The sequence below is a fragment of the Tachypleus tridentatus genome, chromosome 1 (assembly GCF_004210375.1).
Source record: "Tachypleus tridentatus isolate NWPU-2018 chromosome 1, ASM421037v1, whole genome shotgun sequence".
In the NCBI taxonomy this organism is placed as follows: domain Eukaryota; kingdom Metazoa; phylum Arthropoda; class Merostomata; order Xiphosura; family Limulidae; genus Tachypleus; species Tachypleus tridentatus.
This window is the reverse complement of record NC_134825.1, coordinates 67,724,622-67,747,725: the sequence shown is the minus strand read 5'-3', so window position 1 is coordinate 67,747,725 and position 23,104 is coordinate 67,724,622. Positions and strand designations below refer to the sequence as shown.

The 23,104-nt window shown below is 30.4% G+C and overlaps 2 protein-coding genes across 2 annotated transcripts; one reads left to right on the top strand and one right to left on the bottom strand.

Annotated features, from left to right (window-relative positions):
• The first annotated feature begins 1,211 nt into the window (after positions 1 to 1,211).
• On the top strand, positions 1,212 to 5,957 carry LOC143232489 (peroxiredoxin-5, mitochondrial-like). The gene is given in 8 exon segments (XM_076468036.1): positions 1,212 to 1,226; positions 2,820 to 2,909; positions 2,912 to 2,956; positions 3,249 to 3,279; positions 3,282 to 3,364; positions 4,350 to 4,388; positions 5,083 to 5,138; positions 5,823 to 5,957. Coding segments are annotated over 8 exon segments (465 nt in total). The 3' UTR covers positions 5,929 to 5,957.
• On the bottom strand, positions 4,421 to 22,701 carry LOC143251115 (5'-AMP-activated protein kinase subunit beta-1-like). The gene is made up of 7 exons (XM_076502483.1): positions 22,457 to 22,701; positions 21,599 to 21,753; positions 16,623 to 16,716; positions 14,367 to 14,484; positions 11,716 to 11,852; positions 10,962 to 11,030; positions 4,421 to 9,914 (listed from the first exon to the last, which is right to left on the bottom strand). The coding sequence occupies exons 1-7, from the start codon at positions 22,622 to 22,624 to the stop codon at positions 9,837 to 9,839; spliced, it is 819 nt and encodes a 272-aa protein (XP_076358598.1). The 5' UTR covers positions 22,625 to 22,701; the 3' UTR covers positions 4,421 to 9,836.
• Positions 22,702 to 23,104: the final 403 nt, after the last annotated feature.

The window sequence follows — 23,104 nt, the reverse complement described above, 5'->3', positions numbered from 1 at the left end:
TGGTATTCTACAATGTAGGAGTAAACATTACTTAGTATGCAGTGTTAATAATTGCAATTAAAAGATTGATTAATTAACAATTAATTTGGGTGATCGTGCAGTAACTACGGCAACGATTGTAAACTAGTTGTCACTACTTTCCGTTACTAGCATATATAAATAGATTATGAAAGTTAAATTTGAAATCTTATGCTTGATCTTAATTCCTAATATAATATTCTGATTAGTATTTATATTTAATAGTAATTAATAACAACATTACAACTAGTAATAGTATTGGTACTAGGATGATTCTAAGGATGGAAAGTTTATCTATAAGAACAGTACTTTGTCAATAAATTAAGGGCAAGGAGTGCTTTTGATGAAGTTTGCAATATTATTCGGGGGTTTAGTAGAATAAAGTCCTTCAGTTTCTTTCTGCTATATTCTGGAAACAATGAAATAAGAGAACGCACGTTTAAAATCTGTGAGTGACAGGCAATGTTGCAGTTAATATAGCGTACTCACGAATATATTATCTAATACCAAGTCTAAATTTTTGTTGTTTTTGACCACTGCATAAAAGAATGCAAGGACTAGGATACTGTTTGTTATGCACATCTTAATTAGAAGTAGTTCTCTTTAATACGTGCTTGTCATAAATCTACTATAACTCTCCAGCTGTTTGGCTTGGCATTTGTCCTTGATCTTATGTTACTAGAATATACAATTACGTAGAGTATATAATAGATTCGTTCATTCTCAGTGTAAGGATTTTTATTATTTAGGAGGTAAGTGTTTTAAGAACCTGAATTACAAGATTAGATCATGAAAAAAGAAGTGATGTGCTATACCTTCTGCTTCTTAAGAAAACTTTCAAGTAGTATTGGTTGTTTAAACAAATTAAGTAGTAGTAATAATAAGAGAAAGATGAAGTTACATACTTTCATAGACGTTACGATTCCACAAACATTACTAACAAGCAACAAACCTTTACTAGCTGAGATTTCCCAAATACAAAATGGTGTTTATTATGTTTGGAAGGAGCAAATAAACGGAATTGTATGGAGTACAGAAGAAAGCCACTAGTTTTTTGGGAGAATTTTATGTGATTAATATTTTAATATTAGTTGATTATTTCTTTTCAAACCTAACAAAGAGGTCTACATAAATGCTACATAGATTTAAAACTGTAGATAGAGTACCATTGTTTTAAAAAGCTATGTAACTTAATGGCAGACACTGTTGTAGGTGGTTCACAACTCAAAATGAGTTGAACTTTTGTAATGCTTCTTCCTGTTTGAGACTTATTCAATGATATCTCAGGATTGTTCTAACAAATCATCAGTTTCTTTTTTATTATGTGTTTGGTAACTGTTTGTGACTAATGTTCCTTACTTGCATTAAAGAATGTGAATGAACTGCAAATGTCTGCCATCATTCATTGGCAAGAATATATTTACATGACCTACAAATTTAGTTTTATCAATCAGGTTTGTAGGCTTTTATTAAAATAAAAAACTTGTATCAGAAGAAGCTGTATCATAAATAAACAATGTATATATATATACATACTTTTTTTTAAAAACTTTATAAAGTTTGAAGTAAACACATTGTAGAGTAGTTTTTGTTATTATGAATCTACAATGAATATACCTTCATTAATGCAAGTATAATTTTTAAAACTACTTAAACAGTATTTATTTTTACTTGGAACTTCAATAATTATGTGAAAATCTAAAGTGAGACATATCCAATGACGAGAGTTGACTGCATGAGAGTTATACAATAATTTTAGTAAATGGCCATGGACTTGTCCACAAACACATTCCACTTCTCATGCAGTGTTAAAACTTTTATTGGTTACTGCCATTTGTGGTTGCAATAATAAATTTATTAGAAAATCATATACTTGTCCTTCTGATCACATTTAGGCCAAACAATACTAAGTTTTACACCTAATGTCTTATACAAATGATCAAACCTAAAAGATCCCCGGTCAAATACTATCACATGACTCGTTTGCTTTGTTTGTTTGTTTTTGGAATTTCGCACAAAGCTACTCGAGGGCTATCTGTGCTAGCCGTCCCTAATTTAGCAGTGTAAGACTAGAGGGAAGGCAGCTAGTCATCACCACCCACCGCCAACTCTTGGGCTACTCTTTTACCAACGAATAGTGGGATTGACCGTAACATTATACACCCCCACGGCTGGGAGGGCGAGCATGTTTAGCGCGACGCGGGCGCGACCCTCGGATTACGAGTCGCACGCCTTACGCGCTTGGCCATGCCAGGCCTAACTCGTTTGCATAAATCATCAAGCAAGTGGTGCTAAATCAGCATTTTATAATATACTGCAAGCTACCATGTCTACTGTGCTAAAGTGAGAAAGTAAGCCAAGTAAATGGACAAGTTGCCATTCCCTGCTAACACAATTACAAGAAAAATATCAATATATCTATAAACAAGTTCCCCATCTTGTCATACTCCTTTGTTTTAGTGTTTTTTTTTTCTAACTTGTTCCATTATGGTTGTGACTAATTTGTTGTTCATCTAGTCTTGTTCCATGCAAAACATGTTCAGCCTTGTATGGTGTGACTAATCCCATATTGTTGGTATATCCAAGGTTGGCTCTATAACACTGCTAAATTGACTGCACAATTTGTATTTTACACTGTATTTTCACTGTCAAATTTGAGTATATAAAGCCTACTGGTAATAACATTCCATAAAAAATAATGCATGTTAACTTTTTTGGGTAATTTAAAATCAAACAATATAAACAACCTTAATGGTCCATAGAAGCTCATAACATCTGAATCTTAACATTGTTTTCAAAAGGTGGGGGATAAATTACCAAGCATCTGCTTATGTGAAAACACCCCTGACAACAAAGTCAACATAGCAGAACTTTTGCTGGAAAAAAAATCTGAGTGTTGTTTGCTGTACCAGGTGCTTTCACACCAGGATGTTCTAAGGTCAACTCTTTAATTCTTTATGGAGTAGTTAGTAATTTGTTTTATAGCATTTTTCACTTAACAGTAATCAATGTTAAATTTACAAAGTGAGTTGCTATTGTGTCATTTTAAAGTTATCTATCAAACATCAAGTATACAAGTTAACCTTTTCATAACTAAAATGTTTCCATTGCTAGTTTGTTACATTTATTTAGACAATTAAGAAAACATAATTTTGCCATTAGTATATTAAAGCTAAACCAAAGTTCTTTTTATAAGTAAAAGTCCTTAAGTATGTTGATTTTTTTTTCAGACTCATCTTCCAGATTATGTTGAAAAGTTTGAAAAGCTCAAGTTGTTGCCTGTGTATCAGTCAATGATCCATTTGTCATGGAGGCATGGGGTAAAAACCATCAAACTGACAACAAAGTAACTGCATTTTTACATTTTTCAGTGCAAAAGAAATCAGTCTTGTATTTTAAAAAATTATTTGCCCAACAAAGACGTTGTGCACTTTATTCCACATACACTTTATTTATATTTACAATAAATGACAAACTCATTGGTCAATCACTTATAAATTAGAACCTAGTCTGGAAATTTTTTGTTTTATTTTTTGTTCTCTGTGGTTATGTTTTATATCCTAAAAGTTATGAACATGTGTATCATTCTTAGTCTGTGCATTTATTGCTCATTTATTTGAAGGTACATTATGTTGAAATTGATCTAAAGAAACCATATGTGGTGTGTTGTGGTCTTCTCAGTTTTTTAATCTAACTTGTACTATTGATGCACCAAACAAAACTAATGTTGCCACAGGTTTGTAGAGATGAGTTATCAGTGATACTCGGTAATATATTAGCACCATGGTGAATGCAGAAAGTTGGTGGCAGGTGATCTCAGTCAATTGCCTTTCTTCTGATTGACATTCAAGAAAGAATTGTCAGTGGGTACTGCCAGACAGTGGCATATGGCTTTAGTAGGATTGCCATAAAAAAAAGAAATAGGCACGTTCCTTGGTGTTATGGATCAAACCCGATATCCTCAAACTGAAATATTTAAACAAATTTGAGTAAAAATAAATAAATAAATAAACTGCCTAAAATGAGGCAGGGCACAAGTGGCTTGTTATGTAACTTTGTTTAACAATGTCAGTGACGTTTCAATTACTTGAATAGTTGAAACAATAATAATTGGAAGCCTTAATTTTGATTAGTTTTTTTTATTTTTGTGATAATTTATTTAACTGTAATTCTGATTAATCAGTTAGTTTACAGGACAATAAATAGATGTAAATCTCTGCTAGGATTAATCCATCATATTGATTAAATTGTTCTGCTCTAACAATTGGATATTAATAGTATCAAAACATGTCACAGTTTTCTAAAGTAGTTTCATTTTTGTATCTCCACAGGTTCGTATGCTAGCTGACCCAGCTGCAGAATTTACTAAGGTAAGAAGAGAAAAACACTTATTGGAACAGTGTACTAGCAAAGCCTCAATTTTATTGAATGAATTATACACTTGGAAATATGCAAATGATTTATTTTTAAAGCTAAACTATAATTTGTGTGTGGAAGTTTTAAATATCAAATTTTAAAAACTTAGTTCAAATACTTTTCTTTTAGGGTATTTTGCGAATAATGTCCAACACTGTAAATCACATCTTTGTTCACCATTAAGATTAATATATTAAAGCCATAACTTGTAAATGGATAAAATAGTTAAAATGTAAATGTCCAATATATGAAACACAGAGTTAATACTGTTAATCTGTCCTATATTTCTGAAAACTTTGTTAAACAGTTATACAATATTAACTATTTTTTAAGATGAATAAAAAAAACATTCCTTATATTTGTCCTAAAATCTTTGTATTTTAAATACTTCATTACTTTTTTGATATAAAGAAATTAAATAACTAAAAATTGTGCTAAGCTGGTTCTAAAATTCGTGAATCTGAAATAGATCTCTGGTTTGAATTCAACTTTGTTTTTCATTTTATTTTTGAAGTATCTTGAAAATGTATTTGGGCCTAATGATATTTAATTTCCTGAAACAGCTAAAGCTTCAGTGTAATATAAAAATCAGTGATATGAATCTGTATAACTCAAAGCATAGTTTAATTTTTGTTACCCTTAATGTAGGCTGTTGAAATGGAAGTGGATTTAAGTGGTCCATTGGGGAATATTCGTTCTAAAAGGTAATTGTGACAGTTCTTACTACTGTTATAACTAGTGGAAGTTAATCAGTTATTTGATATGAAACTGCATTTTGATATAATTAAACATGGTGGTTAATTACACTATCTTATTATAATCATTCTTTTGTATTTTGAACTTTTTTTTTAATCATGGTCTATCGTAATACTAAAATCAGTCTTTCAATCTTTGTGATTAATATAACTTGAATAACTTGACTGTTTGTACAAATGAATAACCAACCCCACTCACCCCTTTTCAATTAAAGTTAGAAAAATGTTTTACCATTGCAATTTCATTAAGACTAGTAGTTCTTTTTGGATGAAAAACATTTGTCTAGAGCAGAAAGGACTTTGGCAGTAAAGTTATGAACAAATTGCTACTTCATCCTTCCACTATACTCTACACATTCAGAAAAATGTAACATAACTAATTTCTAATCACATTATACACTACAGTTTTAACAACACTTTTGTCATTAAATTTATTTAAGAGTTTATTACTTTACAAATTAATGTAGAAACGAATGGCATGTAAGTTGTTCTACTGAAAATATGCCATATCAATTCTTTAATGTTAACTTCTAATAAAGCTTTATTAATGTACTCCTAGATCAAAGTGACACAAAAAAAATTATTTTCAATGCCTTATTTTCAATACAAATATAACTTTTTTTTCTTAAAAAGATATTCTATGGTCATTGAAAATGGTATTGTCAAACATCTGAATGTAGAACCTGATGGTACTGGACTGACATGTTCCCTGGCAGATGACATTATAAATCAACTCTAATAGATGAAACATGGTCATAAATATATCTTGTAATATTGTACTCCAAGTTTTGGTAAATCTAGTGTTAATTTTTTCTCTTTGTAATAACGTTTCTGTTTATAAATATCAGTATGTTTTAAAAGATTACTGATAAGTCTAACAAAAAATATACTTAAATACATTTTTGTTGTAGTATATTTACAAATAAAAATATTCAATTTTTAGTTTTTTCCTTAAAAATGAATCAATCCTTCACTTTTAATCTTTTTAAAATTTGATTAATAAAGAAAATTTCTTTTCCATAAGGTTTGTTTGTACATGTAAGGGAAGAATGTAAAAATTTATAACACTGATGAGATATTTTTCTCTTTATTATGCATTATTTAGTGGAACATTAGATATGCATCTCCTATAGAGAACATTTAAAATAATGTAAAAATTTGTTACACTGAGAAAATTACAAATGATCTCGGTAACTTATTTTTTTTTATTTACTGATAAAGTAATGCTTATGCATATAAATTTAAAGAGAGGATCTGATAAGGAGGTAGCTATTAAGTTAAGCTACATGACTATCAGTATTTCTAAACATTTTCATTATTAACTGAAGAACAAAAGAAAACATTCTAATCAATAGGTTATAGAATGACCTATTTCAACCTGAGCACCGACACAATTTTACATGAAATTTTGTAGCTAACTTAAAAAAAACAAAACACTTAAGTATAGTAGTTATTCTGTAACAAAGCAAGGCAGAAATTCTTGTATCTACTAGCACTCAATTTTAATAAATGCTACATTGTCATTTTCTTGCATATTTCCATCAATTTACATATCAAAGGTTTGATACAAACAGATTAAAAATATAACTGTTAACCTTAATAAAAGTCACCACTGTTATATTTCCTATAACATTACTACTTGTATAATGTGTTCAGAAAATTTCAATTATTAACAATTATCTTTTGAGATGAAACTTGTACTTAATGGTCACCTGACACAATTAACATTATTATTGATGCATTTTTTTATATAATCTAAACAGATTATATATCAAAACTCTAGTCAAGCTTACTGAAACTGTTTTAATGATGAATATTTACAAATAACTAGAATATAAATTATATGTAGTTAATTATTAGCCCCAAAAATTAAGAGAAAATTATTTACTTTCCATATTTTATATATATTTCCCAAACTGTAAAGGAGTTATAATTCTAAATGCATACAAAAGAAGAGACATGATACAGGCACACAAGTAACTGAATAAGCCAATCAAATTAGTTGAATAGTTTCAAACAGCATAGATAACAATGAAGATAAATAGCTCAGAATAAACCTAATGAAGACAGGCAAGTGGGTAACAGTAAGTTAACCTAGTAAACATCAGGAAGAAGATAAAATAATTTCTACTATATTCTCTCTTATTATACATCTATAATTTAAACCTAATATCTTGAACTGTTGATTAACTGAACTTGGGTTATCTCCCCAGTTGTGAAACTACAGTGGAACCCCTCTAAGCAGCCACCCCTCAGATTCAGTCACCCCTTGAAAGCGGTCATTCAATCACAGTCCCTTTTTTTGTTTACATAATCCCTAATTATGTACAGTAGAACCCCTCTAATGAGGCCAGTTAGTCTCAGTCCCAAAGGTGGCTGTTTCAGAGGGGTTCCACTGTATTGATACATGAAACCATCACTACTTTCAAATTAATTTGAACTGCAAGTCAGTAAAATACCATTATTTGGTGAATTAGAAGTCTTATTGTACTAAAATATTTTCTCCACCATGCTAAACTGGTTTTCAGAGTGAGACACCACTGGTAAAACTATTAACAGTTGTTAATATAGTCTATTTAAATTTATGATCACATCTTAATACATTCAGTTCATAATACTACAATTATTTATAATAAGAGACCTGATAAAATTTGAATACACACAACCTATTAGACAACTAAATGTTCTATATATTTTAAACCTAACAGAAGTTTTTGTCATTACTTTTACTTTTTTTGAAATGATGCAAATGCCAGTTATGAATGTTTCCAGCTCAATATTTAATAAAAGGTATCTATTACAAGATTCACAAGCTTCTGTATAGAAGAACATACACTTTGTCTAAAGTGTGACAGTTGTTGTATGTTATATTTATTAACAATGTTAAATATCCAAATACAATTAAATGTTACATATATTTACTAGACACTCTTGCTCTGTGCAACAAATTATTTCATGGAAGAAGAGGTTTTATAAGTTTAAAACTCCTTTATACCATCATTTATCATTTTTGCTAAACCTTCCCTAGTTTTTAAAATATCTGTGTAGCCTCATTTGTTATATTGTATAGGATAAAAGAAGTAATTACTATGAACGTCTTGATTTTCATATTTTGATGGGAATATAAAATATTGATAAAATTGTTATGGACAATGGTTAAAGAACTGCATGATTACCTCAACTTGATTACATATAGTATTAATGTATGAAACCATATGAATAGAATACTGATTTTACCAATGTATGAAATCACACATTCTACAATTCTGAATACAAAACAATCTATAAAATTACTCAATTACTATATATTGAAAATATGTATTTGTCTTTATACAAAAAAGTCTTCAAAACTAAAATGACTGCATTTTGAATACATAATAATCTAAAAAATCATGAAATCCAGAAATCTGGAGTATGAACACAAAAACAATCATCACTTTCAATTTCTCTGGTTCTGTTGTAATTCATAAGGTCAGCTTGGCTCAGCTTTTCAGTATCAGGTTTAAAATCATCTAACCTATATGGACATTCATTAACAAATGCACAAAGGTCACTTGACAATATTAAAGTATAAAGGGATAGACAAGAGGAGCAAGAAGAACAATAAGGAATAATGTCTAAATATTCGTAGTCCTAGATCATTAAAAATGTTTACACCTGAGTCTAAACATATGATGGAACTTGAAGTTCAGTAACTGTAAATAAATACACCCATTTAGTGTATTATGACATTCTAGCACACTGTTATAAATATGAGCCTATTAAAAAATTGTCCAAATGTGAGAATCATCTGTTGAAGAAAAACCACTTGGAATCCAAAATGGAGTTTACAAATGAAATGTATATATTATATTAAGTCAAATTAGATAAAAGCCAAGTAAACATAGTTGACAAGGAAACTACAGAAAGAGGCAACATGATAAACAAGGCTTCAGCAAGTTGGTTTTAAGCAGAAGTTTAAAAGGGTTGTTTATATACTAAAATAATGACTCAAAAGCTAGAATAAATGATACTAAATTATTTTAACATTTATATGAAAATTAAACAAGTTAAATAAGTGTTTCATATATACTTTTATCAGTAGATATTTGTGTAGTAATAAAACTTTCATTTGACTTACAAATTTATTTCGTTATTCAACACTGAATGTTATATTTAAAAGTTAAACTCAATCTTCAGAAACAAAATCTTATACCCAAGAGGAATGTCAAGTTACTTGTATTAGAAAAACTGTAATTTCTAAACAGCAAGCTGTTCATTTATATATCACTGAAAAAAGTTCTGACAAAGTAATACTATGAACTTTGTTTGAAAACAAAATATGTAGAAATAACAAATTATGAATTACCAGTAAAAATACATACACAAAGGATAAGTTGAATCAAGAAACTAAAATTTATATGACAGCCAAAGAAAATTTAACTGTATTATTCTTTAGTCCAAATTTAATAAAATCTGTAGTGTGGATTAATTAGATCAACCCCAAACACTGTGCCAAGCAAAACTTCACATGATCTTGTATATTTTTCTGTATCTCTTGATAACTAATAATATCCACATGAAAATGTTAAACATGAATCCTATGTTAATTTCTCATACATGAATACATGCAAGTACAACATGAATGACTACTACCAACTTCAGTCTTCAGATAGGTTTGTACAACAAGGTGGTAACATACTTCTTCCGATACCTGTGTGTAGCACTGAGAACCATTACTCCATCCTGTCAAAATTAACAGATATTTAACAACTAGAACAGTGCTTTCTTTAGAACATCAAGATGTGTTTGCTTCCTGATGCTTTTAAATATATTAGGAAAGTTAGAAAAGGTTGTCTTCTTGTTTCTTATATATTTTACTTTTATGTTAAATTATAATATTGTGTTTGAGAATTTTTTTAGTTTTATTTGTTTTCATTTCCTATAGACATTTCTTTCTGTGTTATTAATGAGAGAATAATCACAAGTAAAACAGGAAATGTACTACAACCTTTAATACTGGGAAGAAATAAGAACAGGAAAAACTTAAAGATCTATGATTAATTATGTATTTTTTCTGTCCATGTTCAGATAGTTTATATTACGCACTATTTATTAATAAAAAATTACTAATTTTCCCATTAAATTTGACACAATAAACAAAAACTATTGATCACTCACTGGAAATAACAGAAATTTAAAGTTTAAACTGACATTACTCTGTCACAATGAAAATTCCTCTCTTTAACTCTACATTAATTTTTTGTTGTTGTTAATAAAGAAAATAAATGAGCACACCATAACTTTTTGGAACAATTATTTATTCTACTTAGAAAAAATATGCTTTGATGAGTGTTTTGTTCAGTGATTCCCAACCTGTTGTTCCCTTCTTCAAGTATAATCATTTTTTTTCTTGCACCCCTCCCCAGTATTATCAGCATTTTATTACCTCTTTTATCCACTTTAAAATTTTAGTGACCATTTATTACAAGGCTATTCTGAGACATTCCCCCAGAAGTGAGGAATTACTGGACTAGTAGGACAATCATTAATCCAACAAGGAGGTAGGTTTCAAGCTGTCCAGTGTATATATCTTAAAGCCTTCAAATAAAATCACCTATTCACCTTGAAATTAATTTAAAGAGTGGTTTCATAAACAACATACATTTACCCAAGAAAAACATTCTGTAGCATTCATATAACCAGCTAAATGCACTCCGAGAGATTTAATACATTAAACAACTTAAGTTAGTATAATGATAAAAAAAAACAAAAAAAATAACGATTTTTCACCTTGATGGAGAGAGCATACAGATGGTTTAACATAACATGGTTGGGTTCAGGAAGCAGAGTTGGTTCACACTGACAGAAAGGATAACAAAATAGATATGACTAAACTAGTAAGCACATCAGTCACAGTTATTCAAAATGAAACAAATTAGAAATTAACTGATGCTGGATTTATTGTGGAATTACTATTCCATCCAAAGAATATTTATGATTAAAATACATTTGAGTTAAGCAACTGATAGGTGCTGCTAACAAGTTCAGTTGAGTTGTTAAAATTGATCTGATATCAACCTACATACACATTTAGGTAAACTAAACTGTTCAATGCAACTTTGAGTTAAGATCCAAAGTTATCCTAAATAAACAAAACTGCACATATATTCAAAATAATTCTTTAAAAAGCATTTAGTGTTCTTAATGCCTGTGTTAACATTCAAATATTAACTATCCAAATATACACAATGATCCAGAAGGTAGGCAAGAAAATGCCTATCAATTAGCTCAACAATGAATTTCCACTGCACACTAAAATCAAGTTAAAATTAACGAAATCCAAAGTTTAAGAAAAGCTTTGAAGAAAATATTTATTACACCAGTTAGTACAAGAATTAATGCCTTGAAAACTTCAAGATAAAGAAAGCATAAGTTGTAGTAATGTACAAGAGATACAACTAGTAAAAATTTATGAAATTAAGCAATTTCCACATGGATAATGTTTTCTTGAATTACACTTAAAAAAGTAATAAAGAGAACAAACCGAAAGTGAAATATCTTTGTTTAGGATCACTTGAAGAAGATGAGGAGGAAGAATTGGAGGTCCTGCTGACTTATCATATGGATTCCTCTGAGGAATTTCTTGACAATACTCGCCAGGTGGAGTTCCAGCCATGTCTTCTATATGTACAGAACACAAAGAATATTTAAGATCAGAAATATACTGTTTTGATACTGCCCTCCCATATGTTACAAAAAACATAGATCTGTTTTATCCACTTCATTCTAAAATCACTGTATTTTGTTTTGTATCTCTTCAATATACAGTTAGCAGAAGTCTATCACTGACAACTCAAAGAATGGTAATTATTTGTAAAAGAGCAACACAGTAATTTGGGTTGTTATGAAGATATTTACCAGCAGGATTTGGTGGGTTAACCATTTATTTCAGATGAGAGGGCACTCATTTAGTATCTGACAGATTTCTAGTTCAAAGCTAGGGTGAGTATATATATATATATATATATATTTATAAAATACATTACACATATCAAGCACAAAAAGTGTTGAAGCACATGAATGTTAGCTTACAAATTCATTTAAAACAAGTTATTTTATTGTGAAACAATTAATAAATATTTATATTTCTACTGCTTATATTTTACCTCTTTCTTTTACAGTTAAAAATGGTAAACTATGTACCTTTCTTCCTTCCACTGAAAAACATTTTATTACAGTTTCTGATCAACTTCTAAACCATTTGAATGTACTAGTAAACTAGTAATGGTTTAAAAGAAATAATCTAATTAAATGTGTCCTCAGAATTAACTGCACAAATAAAATTTTCTGACCCATTAATATTTATTGGATGCTTCCAGGGTTTTGATCAACAAGATTCCTATTCCCCCCTGTATACTATCTAGTTAAAAACCCCAGTAACTGACATGAAGTAATCAGCTACTTTAATTTACAAAATTATTCTGAATCTATTCAAATTCCATGGGACTGTAAAGAGCTGGGTGCTCCAATGGTAAAGCAGATGATGTCTTAAGATTATGATTTTATTGAATGAGAATGACTGGTCATGTCGGCAGAGCTAGTTACATGCGTAATTCTGATGTTTTCTGTTAAGTAAGAAATGTTAGATTTAAACAGCTTACAAAATATCTTAAGTGAGTTGGTTTATAGAAAGAAATCTTGAGAGAAGAAAATCTACTGATCTATTTATGATTCCAAAGAAAGTTGACCATTTATTGTCCAATGCAAGTATGTACACTGTGTCTTATGTCATTGATATAAATAGACTGTTATCATTCTGTGTTACACATAATGACCACTTTGGTTATTTATTAGCTTAAACTCACTCAGCTGAGTTAACATCTGATATACAATGAATGGTACATTGAAAACGTCCCTGAGGATCAATCATGGCACAATGGAAGCACAGAGAATTGAAAATTGTTGATATGAAATGGTGTCTAGTGATTCCTAAACCATGTGGGGTGGTCTCTAAAGGACTTCGAGGCCATTAACAACCAGAGTAATATTACTCCAGCATTGGCCATGATCCCTGAAAAGACTGGATATGCCAATGGTGCATTCTCCACCAGTTAAAGCTGTTTCTCTGGGAGATGAGGCAGAGGGATCCAACAGGAAAAAGACTGCAATTCATGTAGTAGTTGTAAGACTTTCTGAACCAGAAGGTATCCTACCAGGGTGACCACACATTGCAAGGAAATGTGGAGTTTTGCAGAGCTTTAGAATAAGCTGTTGATATCAAGTTGTAACTCTGTTGCTCTGAACCATTCACCAACAATTCTGAATATGTCTATAGCCTTATATTCATGTTGAAAATTAGTGATATCTCAGCCAGGCATTGGCCAATAAAACTCAAAGGAGAGGCTTTAACCAATCCTACAGGTTCTTGTGAATGAAACTAAGCAGCTTTTTTTTTGACATTCAAAGGTGAAGTAATATTTGGACTATTATTTGAAGCATTTCTGGCACGTAACTGCTTGGGAAGAATGAACTAATAAGCAGGCAGTACAACATTTGATTTTGAGCTTACATGGTCCAGCCTTGTTTTTGGACAACAAAATACTGAGAAAAGTTATGGTTGAGTTGCACTGACAATTCTACCTAATGAAGAATCAAGAGATCTATTAGACCAAGTTTAAAGTTCAAGTCACTGTAAGTCTGGATAATTAGGCAGATGCAGTGGCCTCAGCAGATCGAGAAAATATTCTGCTGTACAAGTTTGATAAGGGGCTTCCTAGTGTGGTGATGAGGCACAACCATGACTGAAACAGTTTCCATTTAGACCAAGAACAAAGTGGCAACTTCAAGCTAATTGCTGAAGAGGAAGAAACTCATACACACAGCTGATGTGGCTACATCTCAAATGGACTTTCACATTCAGATATTTGTGAAACATCAATTTTCATTACATACATCTAATGATTACACAATATTCTTTACATAATTGAATACAAACACTTAACCTGCCAGCCAACGTAAAGAAGAAACTTGAAAAAATATTACGTGAATATCAAACCTGTAAAACTTTTCAAACACAATGAAAACAGGTTTCATAAGGAAATAATTATTGCTAGATACAAATATATAGACATCAAATTATTCATCTAACTGTGAATATGACACACATCTTTTTTTAAACGTCCTTTTAAATCTTACTTTGAGAACCACTTCCCGAGTTTACACTATCCATGGCAAGAGCTTCAAAAACTTCAAAATCCTGTTTCTGGACATTGATCAGGTTCTTCTTGGCTCCACTAGGGTCATCAACATTAGGCTATATGGATCAAAACAAAACAATTAAACCTTGCCTGTTTTTCAGATAAGTTCTAGTGAAAAATAATAAATTCATTTTTTACTCATTATGATGTGAGACAAGCCTCAGAAATAACAATAATGTCTGCTTCATATAATCAGGGACATTTTCCTTTACAATTTATGCCTGTCATTTTGCCCTAAATAAATAAATATAATAGGAAATGTTTTTACTTATAGTGAAAACAGTCATATATACATGCACAGAATACATTTACAAATAAAGCCAAGTAAATTCCTATAGAGCACTGTAACCATTTAAAACATTAGTTTCCATTATGTGCATCAAATGATTACATATGTGCAGAATTACATACACACTCTTAACTCCCAGTCAATGTAAAGAATAATCTTAAGAAAACATTATGTATTTATTCTATATTATTATTTCTGATAGCTCAAAGAAACTATCTTCAAAAATATCAAATTGTAATGTATTAGAAAATTAAGTCCAGATTTTTACTTTCAGCTTTTAAGACCATTTTATCAAGACCCATAAAAAAAATATACAAAATTATCATCTTAGGTAAATATTTTTCTATGATGAATTTTTCAAGAAATCTCTTTTAATTAAATATATTAAGTTAATAACTCTTTTAGCATGTGCTTCTTCCCAGTGACGAACCGAACCTTCTAACAGTTTGTACTTGTTATGGTTTTCATGGTATAACCTTTAAATCAATAAGCATATCTTCAAGAAATTTTGTATATTATCAGTAAGCATTAGCTGTTCTAAGATTTCTTAAGTAATGTTTGATTTTAAAATTAAAAATTCTTTTATGCATCAGAAAATTTTCAAATTTCCTATGGGAAATCTTTAAAACCTCTAGATAATTATCTCTTTTAGTTACAAACTTTGTACTTGTTTGCTGCTTGCTGTAGATTGCTAAACCTTATTTAAATTTTATATATGGAGGATGTGAAACAATTCTTTTTTTTTCAGTTTTATATATACAGTTGGAAATAACCAATAATCATAAATTACTTTTTCAATAACACAGAATTCCACTATATTTTTTCAAGCTTAGTAATTAAACCGTATTTAGGTCTGAAACATACAAAATCTCAAGCTAATGTTTTGTGTCATCTCGTGTATTGACGCGCGTTCAAAATTTCATTGAATTACTATTTTATGAATGTATGCCAATAATATTCAGTATCAAATTTGTAGATTATAATTCAACTTTTAGTATTAAGCATTAGTTAATTTCTTAAGTTAAAAGTAAATGTTACAAACACAATCCTAAATATAAATTTCTGTTTGCAATACTTCATTTTAAGAAAACTTGATTAAAAACTTATTTATAAATAATAATAATAAAGTATGTACATACATAATGTATTATAACTGAAATGTGAATGTGTTATTCAAAATACTAGTCCACTAAAACACAGCCAAGACAGGTCACTTGTAAACTGTATGTGTACTGCATCATTCCAATTTATGTAATTATAGCCAGGCATAACTGAAAGGTCAATAAAATAAAAATAATAAACATATGATGTCATGAGAGCTAAGCTATTCAGATTAAACATTTGTATTTTCATGTTATAACCTGTAGTCATTCTAGAATGAAAAAAGCATAATTTTATTTATTTCCTAATTTTTTGTGGTGGTTATGAAGTCAGTCAAATTGACCCAATCCATACAAAGATACAGTATTGAAAATAAAGATAAAATATAAAGTTTTTCTTTAAAATATTTGATAATTATTTGGAAGTTATAAAGATTTTGTATGCAAAATTTGAAAATGTTCTGATGCATAAAAGCATTTTTAATCTTAAAATCAAAATTACTTTGCATTTTACGTAGTCAAAACTTAAAAAAAAAAAAAAAACATGATAAAAACATTATGCAAGAAATCTTAAATCTTAATAAAAAAATCTGATATTTTGTGTATGAAAGCCTTGTAATCTTTACTAATAATCTGCAAAAGTTTGCAAAGATGCGTTTACATTATAAAAAAAATTATAAAGTAATTAATCTCATGGATACTTTCATGATTACAAGCTGAGTGGCTTCCACTCATCCACATTGATAGGGTTAAGAGCTGTAAGAGTAACAAAAGTTATAATACCATAAAAATATCAAAATCTAACCTCTTTTGGGTCATGTTGCCAGTGTCCATCAACCAAATACTTATACTCATGTTCACCTTCTGGCACATCCAAAATAAGAACAAAGTTGTCCTGACTGTAGACAAACAGTTTTAAAATTACAAATAAATTTTAAATAATTCATAGGTCAATGCATAAATGCACTATACAGTTCACTACAAGTTAAAAGAAACTATACATATTTAGTCATAATACAAACTCAGTTCACAATTTAATTGACAAAATATTAGTAATTTTCGCTCTACAAAAATTAAGAGAAAACTGAGTTTTGGGTGATACTTATCAGTACTGATAATTTAAAACATATCCACATAACTCCTAGGGTGATAAATTATTTTAATCTCACTTTGTATACATAAGAAGTAAACCTGCAAACTCTGATTGTTAAGTAGGTTCTAATTTTTCTTTTTCTTTTTCAAGAATTACAAAACTTTTGAGCTGGACTACATCACACAGAGTTAGGGTAAAGGTTGTTTTGGGGAAGAGTGAAAATGAGAATGCTTGGGTGATAAGAATGATATAACAATTAAGGTGACAAACTTTAATCTATGGCTGCATACAGTGAGGAATAAGATGACAGGTTTACGTAGTGGGAGATTCTCTCATTAAATATGGTGATGAAAGTTATTTGCAGCAGGAAGAGGTGGATCAAAATTTGCTTGTAGGAGTAAATAACGTTGGAAAATGTAAGTTAGAAGATCTACTTAAAAATTTATAACAATTTGTTTTCAGAGGGACAGAAATGGATAAGTTGTTCTTTTGAGAGTTCCCCCACAGGCTAGGTGTAGTAATGAACCCCTAATCAAGATCCAAGGCTTAAATGCAAGATTATTGGGGATATAATCATAGCAATGGATGGGCTAGTTAAAAATGTGGGATGAATTTCTGGATAAGGGTAAATTATATCTTAAAGACAGACTCCACTTAATAATGTAATATTATATATATATATATGTTAAAGAATTCCACTACTTATTATACTAATATTAGACATTTCAAAAGGAAAATTTGAATTGCAGGTTCTAGTCGAAATGGAAAACAATAAAATAATAGGAAATTTCTGAAATCTGGTTAGATGTGGCAAACACTGAAATAGGAGTTATTTTGAAATCCTAGTTTATAAGTTGTTTAATCATGACAGACTTTTTTAAAGGGGTGGGGTGGCTCTTTATATAAGGGATGAGCTACAGCTTGTTGGGTCTGAAGACATTAACTGTAGTGAAGAGGTTGAATCTGTAAGGGTTGCAACCATGGTTATCATGGGTAAAAAATATTTTACTGACATTTGTTATAAGCCAGTTAATTTAACAGTTGCAATCAAGACTGTCCTCATAGCAATAATGATTTTATATTTCTCAAAGAGTTTAATATTAGACACACTAAATGGAATATTATATGGAGTTTGGTAGTGACTAAAAGAAATTTTTTAGTGGTACAAAATGGTTTTACTATAGTTATCCCTTATCATTTGCAATTTCAAGTATTCATGATACAGCAAGAATCAACACCCAAAACTACTGTGAGACTTGCACCATGCTGCATAATCACTTCTCATGCCATGTTGCACACTATAGCATCCTTCCTATGTGTTCTTAGCAAGAATCAACACCCAAAACTATTGTGAGACTTGCACCATGTTGTATAATCACTTCTCGTGCCACACACCACAGCATTCCATGTGTTCTCAGTCTTTATTCAACCACCATGTATTTGTGCAGACCCTCTCAAGTCCTCTGCTACCTCTACCCTGTCTGCCAGTCCTACCTCATCTTCAAGCTGTCCAGATGACCCTCAAACATACCAAAAACATCAAGCAACTTCATCTTTGCCATTTTCATCACCTTCAACGTTACTGTCAATATCATCACTATCTTCTCCATCATTATTACAAGCAAGTTAAGTTAAAGGATTTTAGTTTAAAATATATTTATTTTACATTACTGTACTACAATTCTCTACTTGTTGTTTTAGTGTGTATTACTGTACATTATTTTTTATTATGAAATGTTGTTACTGTACATACCATATTTCTGTATGTTTGAAACCTATATATATTGTCTTTTACTAATAGTATTCATGGTTTTAGCATTTGCAGTAATTTTCAGAACTTATCTCCTGTGAATGGCATGGGATAACTGTATACCAAAGGATCATAGAGCTAACCAATGAGAAAATGTTTAGATTTGTCGTTAATCACTAACGAGAATATAGTTGAAGTAAGGAACATTTGAGAACAAATGTAAGGAACAAGTGATCATTGCTAATTAGGTTTGATGCTTTGCTACACATTGTGATAAAACTGAAAATAATTTTAGTTCTTAATTTTCATAAAGAATATTTTCTGGTGAAGATAGTAGGTTTGTCACAAGCGAAATGGAATAAGGAGTTAAAAGGTGATCTGAGACAAGTTTGGGAAATTTTTAAAAATAAATTGTTTTAAATCCAAGATATTCATGTTCCTAAAAAAGAGAAAAGGGATAAGAGGGAAGATAAATCAAACTGAAGTACTAACAACATTAAAAAGAAAATTATGGATAAATTCCATAAGTTTAAACAATTGGCAGAAAGGCTGTAAGATTTATAGAATTAAAGGAAAACAAGGAATTTGATTACAAAACAAAAAACTGTGAAATCTGAAGGATTTATGTGAAATAGATGGCTCATAACATTAAATCTAACAGCAAGAACTTTAAATGGGTTAAAAGAAAGCAAAATGTTAGAATAAAGATTGGGCCTTTAAAAGATGCTGACAGCAAGGTGCTTGTTGTAGATAATGAAATGAGCAAGATCTTAAATATTTATTCTTTTCTGTTTTTAATACATCTGTTCTTATAAAAGTAATTACTATCAATATTCCTGATTGAGTATTTGATGGGAAATATTACATTTGATAACCATATAAATGATAGGTTCTTGAGCGTAAGTGAAAAGCTTGAGAGATTAAAAACAGATAAATGAACAGGGCTGGTCAAAGTTTTACTAAGGGTTTTAAACGTCATAATAAAAGCCCCCCCTCTGTAATTTTTATAACAGTAGGCCAAGAGAAAGTAGATAAATGTCTGATGATTGTAGAGTTGTTAATATTACTCCCATTTTTAAAAAGGGTGATACAGAAGCTGTCAGTTAGCCCTACTTCTGTACTAATGGGAAAAATTGAAGTAAGTCTGGTGAAAATAGCTTTATAAAATCTAATGTCATAAATAAAACCAAGCACTAATTCACCAAAAGGAAATCTTACCTTACTAACAGGTTGTTTCTTTTTCAACTATGTTATTATCTGGGCATTGGAAAAGGTGTGGAATTGGTGTACTTAGTTTTCCAAAGCTTCAATATGTGTCACAAAGGGTAGCTATGAAAGTTTTAGTTGTGATAAAAATTAGGTTTTGGGGAGGAGGGAGAGAAGGCATTTCAGGGGTAAGTGTCTGTTTGAAATTTATTTTCATGTAAAAAAAATACAATTCAGGTATATTTGCCTTTTAAATACTTAAAGCCAGAAAACCCAAACTGTAAAAAAGGTGGGAACTGCTAACTGTGAAAAAAAACACAAAAATATATCACTACAAGCCACAGGGTGAGAAGTGAATAATCTAGATTACAAAATAAATGTAAACAAGCAGAGTCCTAGGAAGATCCAGAACTAAAATAATTCACAGAAGAAAAACTGAGTGAGAAAGAATGAGTACAGTTTATAAGCATTATGAAAAAAATTAAATAGAGAACACTCATGAAGAAGGGTGCCATTTCATAAGACACCCTTTAAATTCAGAAAAACAGGTCAGTTTTATGAAGACAATAATATATTGAACCTATGGAGTCAACAAACAGACAGAGGTGGTTCATAATCACATAACGTAAATACTATATTCTACTCCTGCAGTGGAAGGTTCTCAGGGGAGCAGCCCAGACATATATTATGAAGGAACATGCTGTAGAGGCAGTAACTCCCTTCATTAGCTTCAAAAGTAGCCAGTGTAACAAAAATAGGTTTAATTCTAAAATATATACTATACCGAAATAAAAATAGATGAGATCAGCATGGGTACTGTCAGCATTAGGGCAACCACCATAGCAGACAAAGTCAACTTTGCATACACTAAAGGTCAATATGGAATGAGCAAAAATACCAACCTTCATCAAAAACAAACAAAAATGGCATCTTATGCTGACTAAGCATCCACAAGTAATCTTACCTGCCAAGATAATAATTATACAACAGTACTAAGACACTGAAAAACCAGAGTGGACAACAGAACTACAACTCTACACTGTATGTTAAAGGCAAATTATGCAAATAAGGTCTTCAACTAAGTTACAGAATTTCCAGTAGTGTCAGAAATATTTGTATCAGGAAGAAAGTTGCAGCAAAGTTAACAGTATGGCTGTCAACAAAAAAACTTATAATTATGGTGGAAAAGAAGAGCTTATATAAAATTCACTGTTGCTTATGGTAACATGTCACACACATGGAAGAGCAGAAAATTAGAGATGAGTGTTGTATACACTGGTATGCATAAAGGATATTTGGAAATTGATAGTAATGGGTTTTCTTGCCGGTATGATTTCAAACTCAACAAGGAAAAGCTTTCGGTATTTCACAGGCAAGTTCACCAGGTTTAAAATTTTTGTTTATCCTGATTTATTACAGAGAAAACTAAACTTGTATGTATGCCTAACAGTGACCCCCCTATATCAATTAAGAAAAAAACACATGATGTAGGCATCTTAAAAGTGTTATGCAGTCAACTGGAACAAGATAATATATGAATATCATAAACAAACCATTTCACAGCATTAGGCTTTCTGATGATTAGCAGTAATATTTCCTACACTAATCAATAAGACTAAAGCAACTACACCATTTTAAGGTATAAAAAGGGCCAAATATTTCAAGGTATTTGTTACAATAATTCAACATGAAATAATTTGCAAGTTACTATTTCAACTTCTGCTCATCCTACCTGTGTACCATTTTCAAGGGCTCCCACTGTGTAAAACTGCCACTGATATAGACATCTTTGCCACCACCATCCCATTTAAACACAGTCGGTAGAGCAGTTTCATTGATGTTTGTGCTTGAAGTAATAGTTGATGCTCTTGGACGCATCTCCCCTTCCTACATGCACAGGAACATTAAATGAGCATTATATTGCATTTACTACACTGTTGATAAGAACACTTGTGTTTTCTTCCAGTTAAATGCTGCACACAGCTGTGGAAGTTTTCTTTAGCAGACTCACTACTACATATTATTATTAATTTAATAAAACAACTACCCAAGCAATAATAAAACTTATAATGAACAAACACCATGCCTCCCTTGACAAAAATTCAGCAAGAACAATTTTAAAAGAGATTTATTACATGGGCATTAGAATTTCAATACATATACATAAATGTTAGCTATTCATGATCTTTCTTGGACATTATTATATGAGAAAACAATAAAAATAAGACAAATAGGATATTGTTAAATTTATTTAAGGTGTTAGCCAATTTTATAAAACATACAAGTTAAAATACACTCTGACTTAAATTTTTCAATTATCATACTTTTATCAGCAAATGCAATTTAAAAGGTTTATCACTAATTAAAAAAAAAGGTCCAGTATAAGAAGTTTCCTTGGAAAATAAACTTGCTTTCCACACACATCACTATAAGCTGAGAAAATTTTCCATTTTGTTGATGTTAACAACACTCAGGAAAGGTAGAAGACAGCATATAAACTGCAAAATCTATATTTGTGTGTGAAGTAAACAAGATATTGTTTGCAAACCAAAAGAACAGGATGACAAATATTTTATTTGATGTTCCTCACCTTTAATGATAAAGGAAAATCATCACTATCTTCCAGAGAAGGCTGATACAAGAACTTGTTTTTCTTTCCAAATTCAAATGCTTTGTCTTCTCTACCTGGAGAAGATGGAGTGCAATCAGTGTCTGATGAATACGCCCTGTCCCGCTTCCCAGATGCAGAGTTCCCCATTACTATATGCTTGAATACAAAGGACTGTTCAAAGCACAGGATGAAACATATAACGTGGAATCTAGAGAAACAAACATATAATTATACACAGATATTGCCAAAGGTTTGCAATATGGGAAGGGGGGTACTGGTATTCAAACAACGAACATAAGGTATCACAGGTCTTCTCCATTTATTAAACTTTAATTTCATAAACTGATATATGCTTTCACTATGTCTAATGCATATTTTTGAAAAGTTATCTTAATAAAATCAAATACACAACATTCTTCATGAGTAGTGTACCCATTTGATTATGGTTAATTATATGTTATTATTTTAGATGTTTTGTACTGCTTGGTAGAGGTGTTTTTTGGTATGATAAAGAGACAATGTACAATACTTACATATTTCCTGAATCTCTAAACTTCATGTGGTGTTTAAAATGTTTGTGAGATTTGAAGAAAATTTTGGTTATAAAACATCACAGTAAGAGAATTA

Bases quoted from the DNA above. Each gene is read 5' to 3' on its own strand.
- LOC143251115 (XM_076502483.1), bottom strand. From the start codon at position 22,624: ATGGGGAACTCTGCATCTGGGAAGCGGGACAGGGCGTATTCATCAGAC. The intron at 21,754-22,456 runs GTGAGGAACATC...CTGTGCATGTAG, and splicing joins ATTTTCCTTTATCATTAAAG to GAAGGGGAGATGCGTCCAAG. The intron at 11,853-14,366 runs GTAAGATTTAAA...CTGTACATATAG, and splicing joins CTCGGGAAGTGGTTCTCAAA to AAGACATGGCTGGAACTCCA.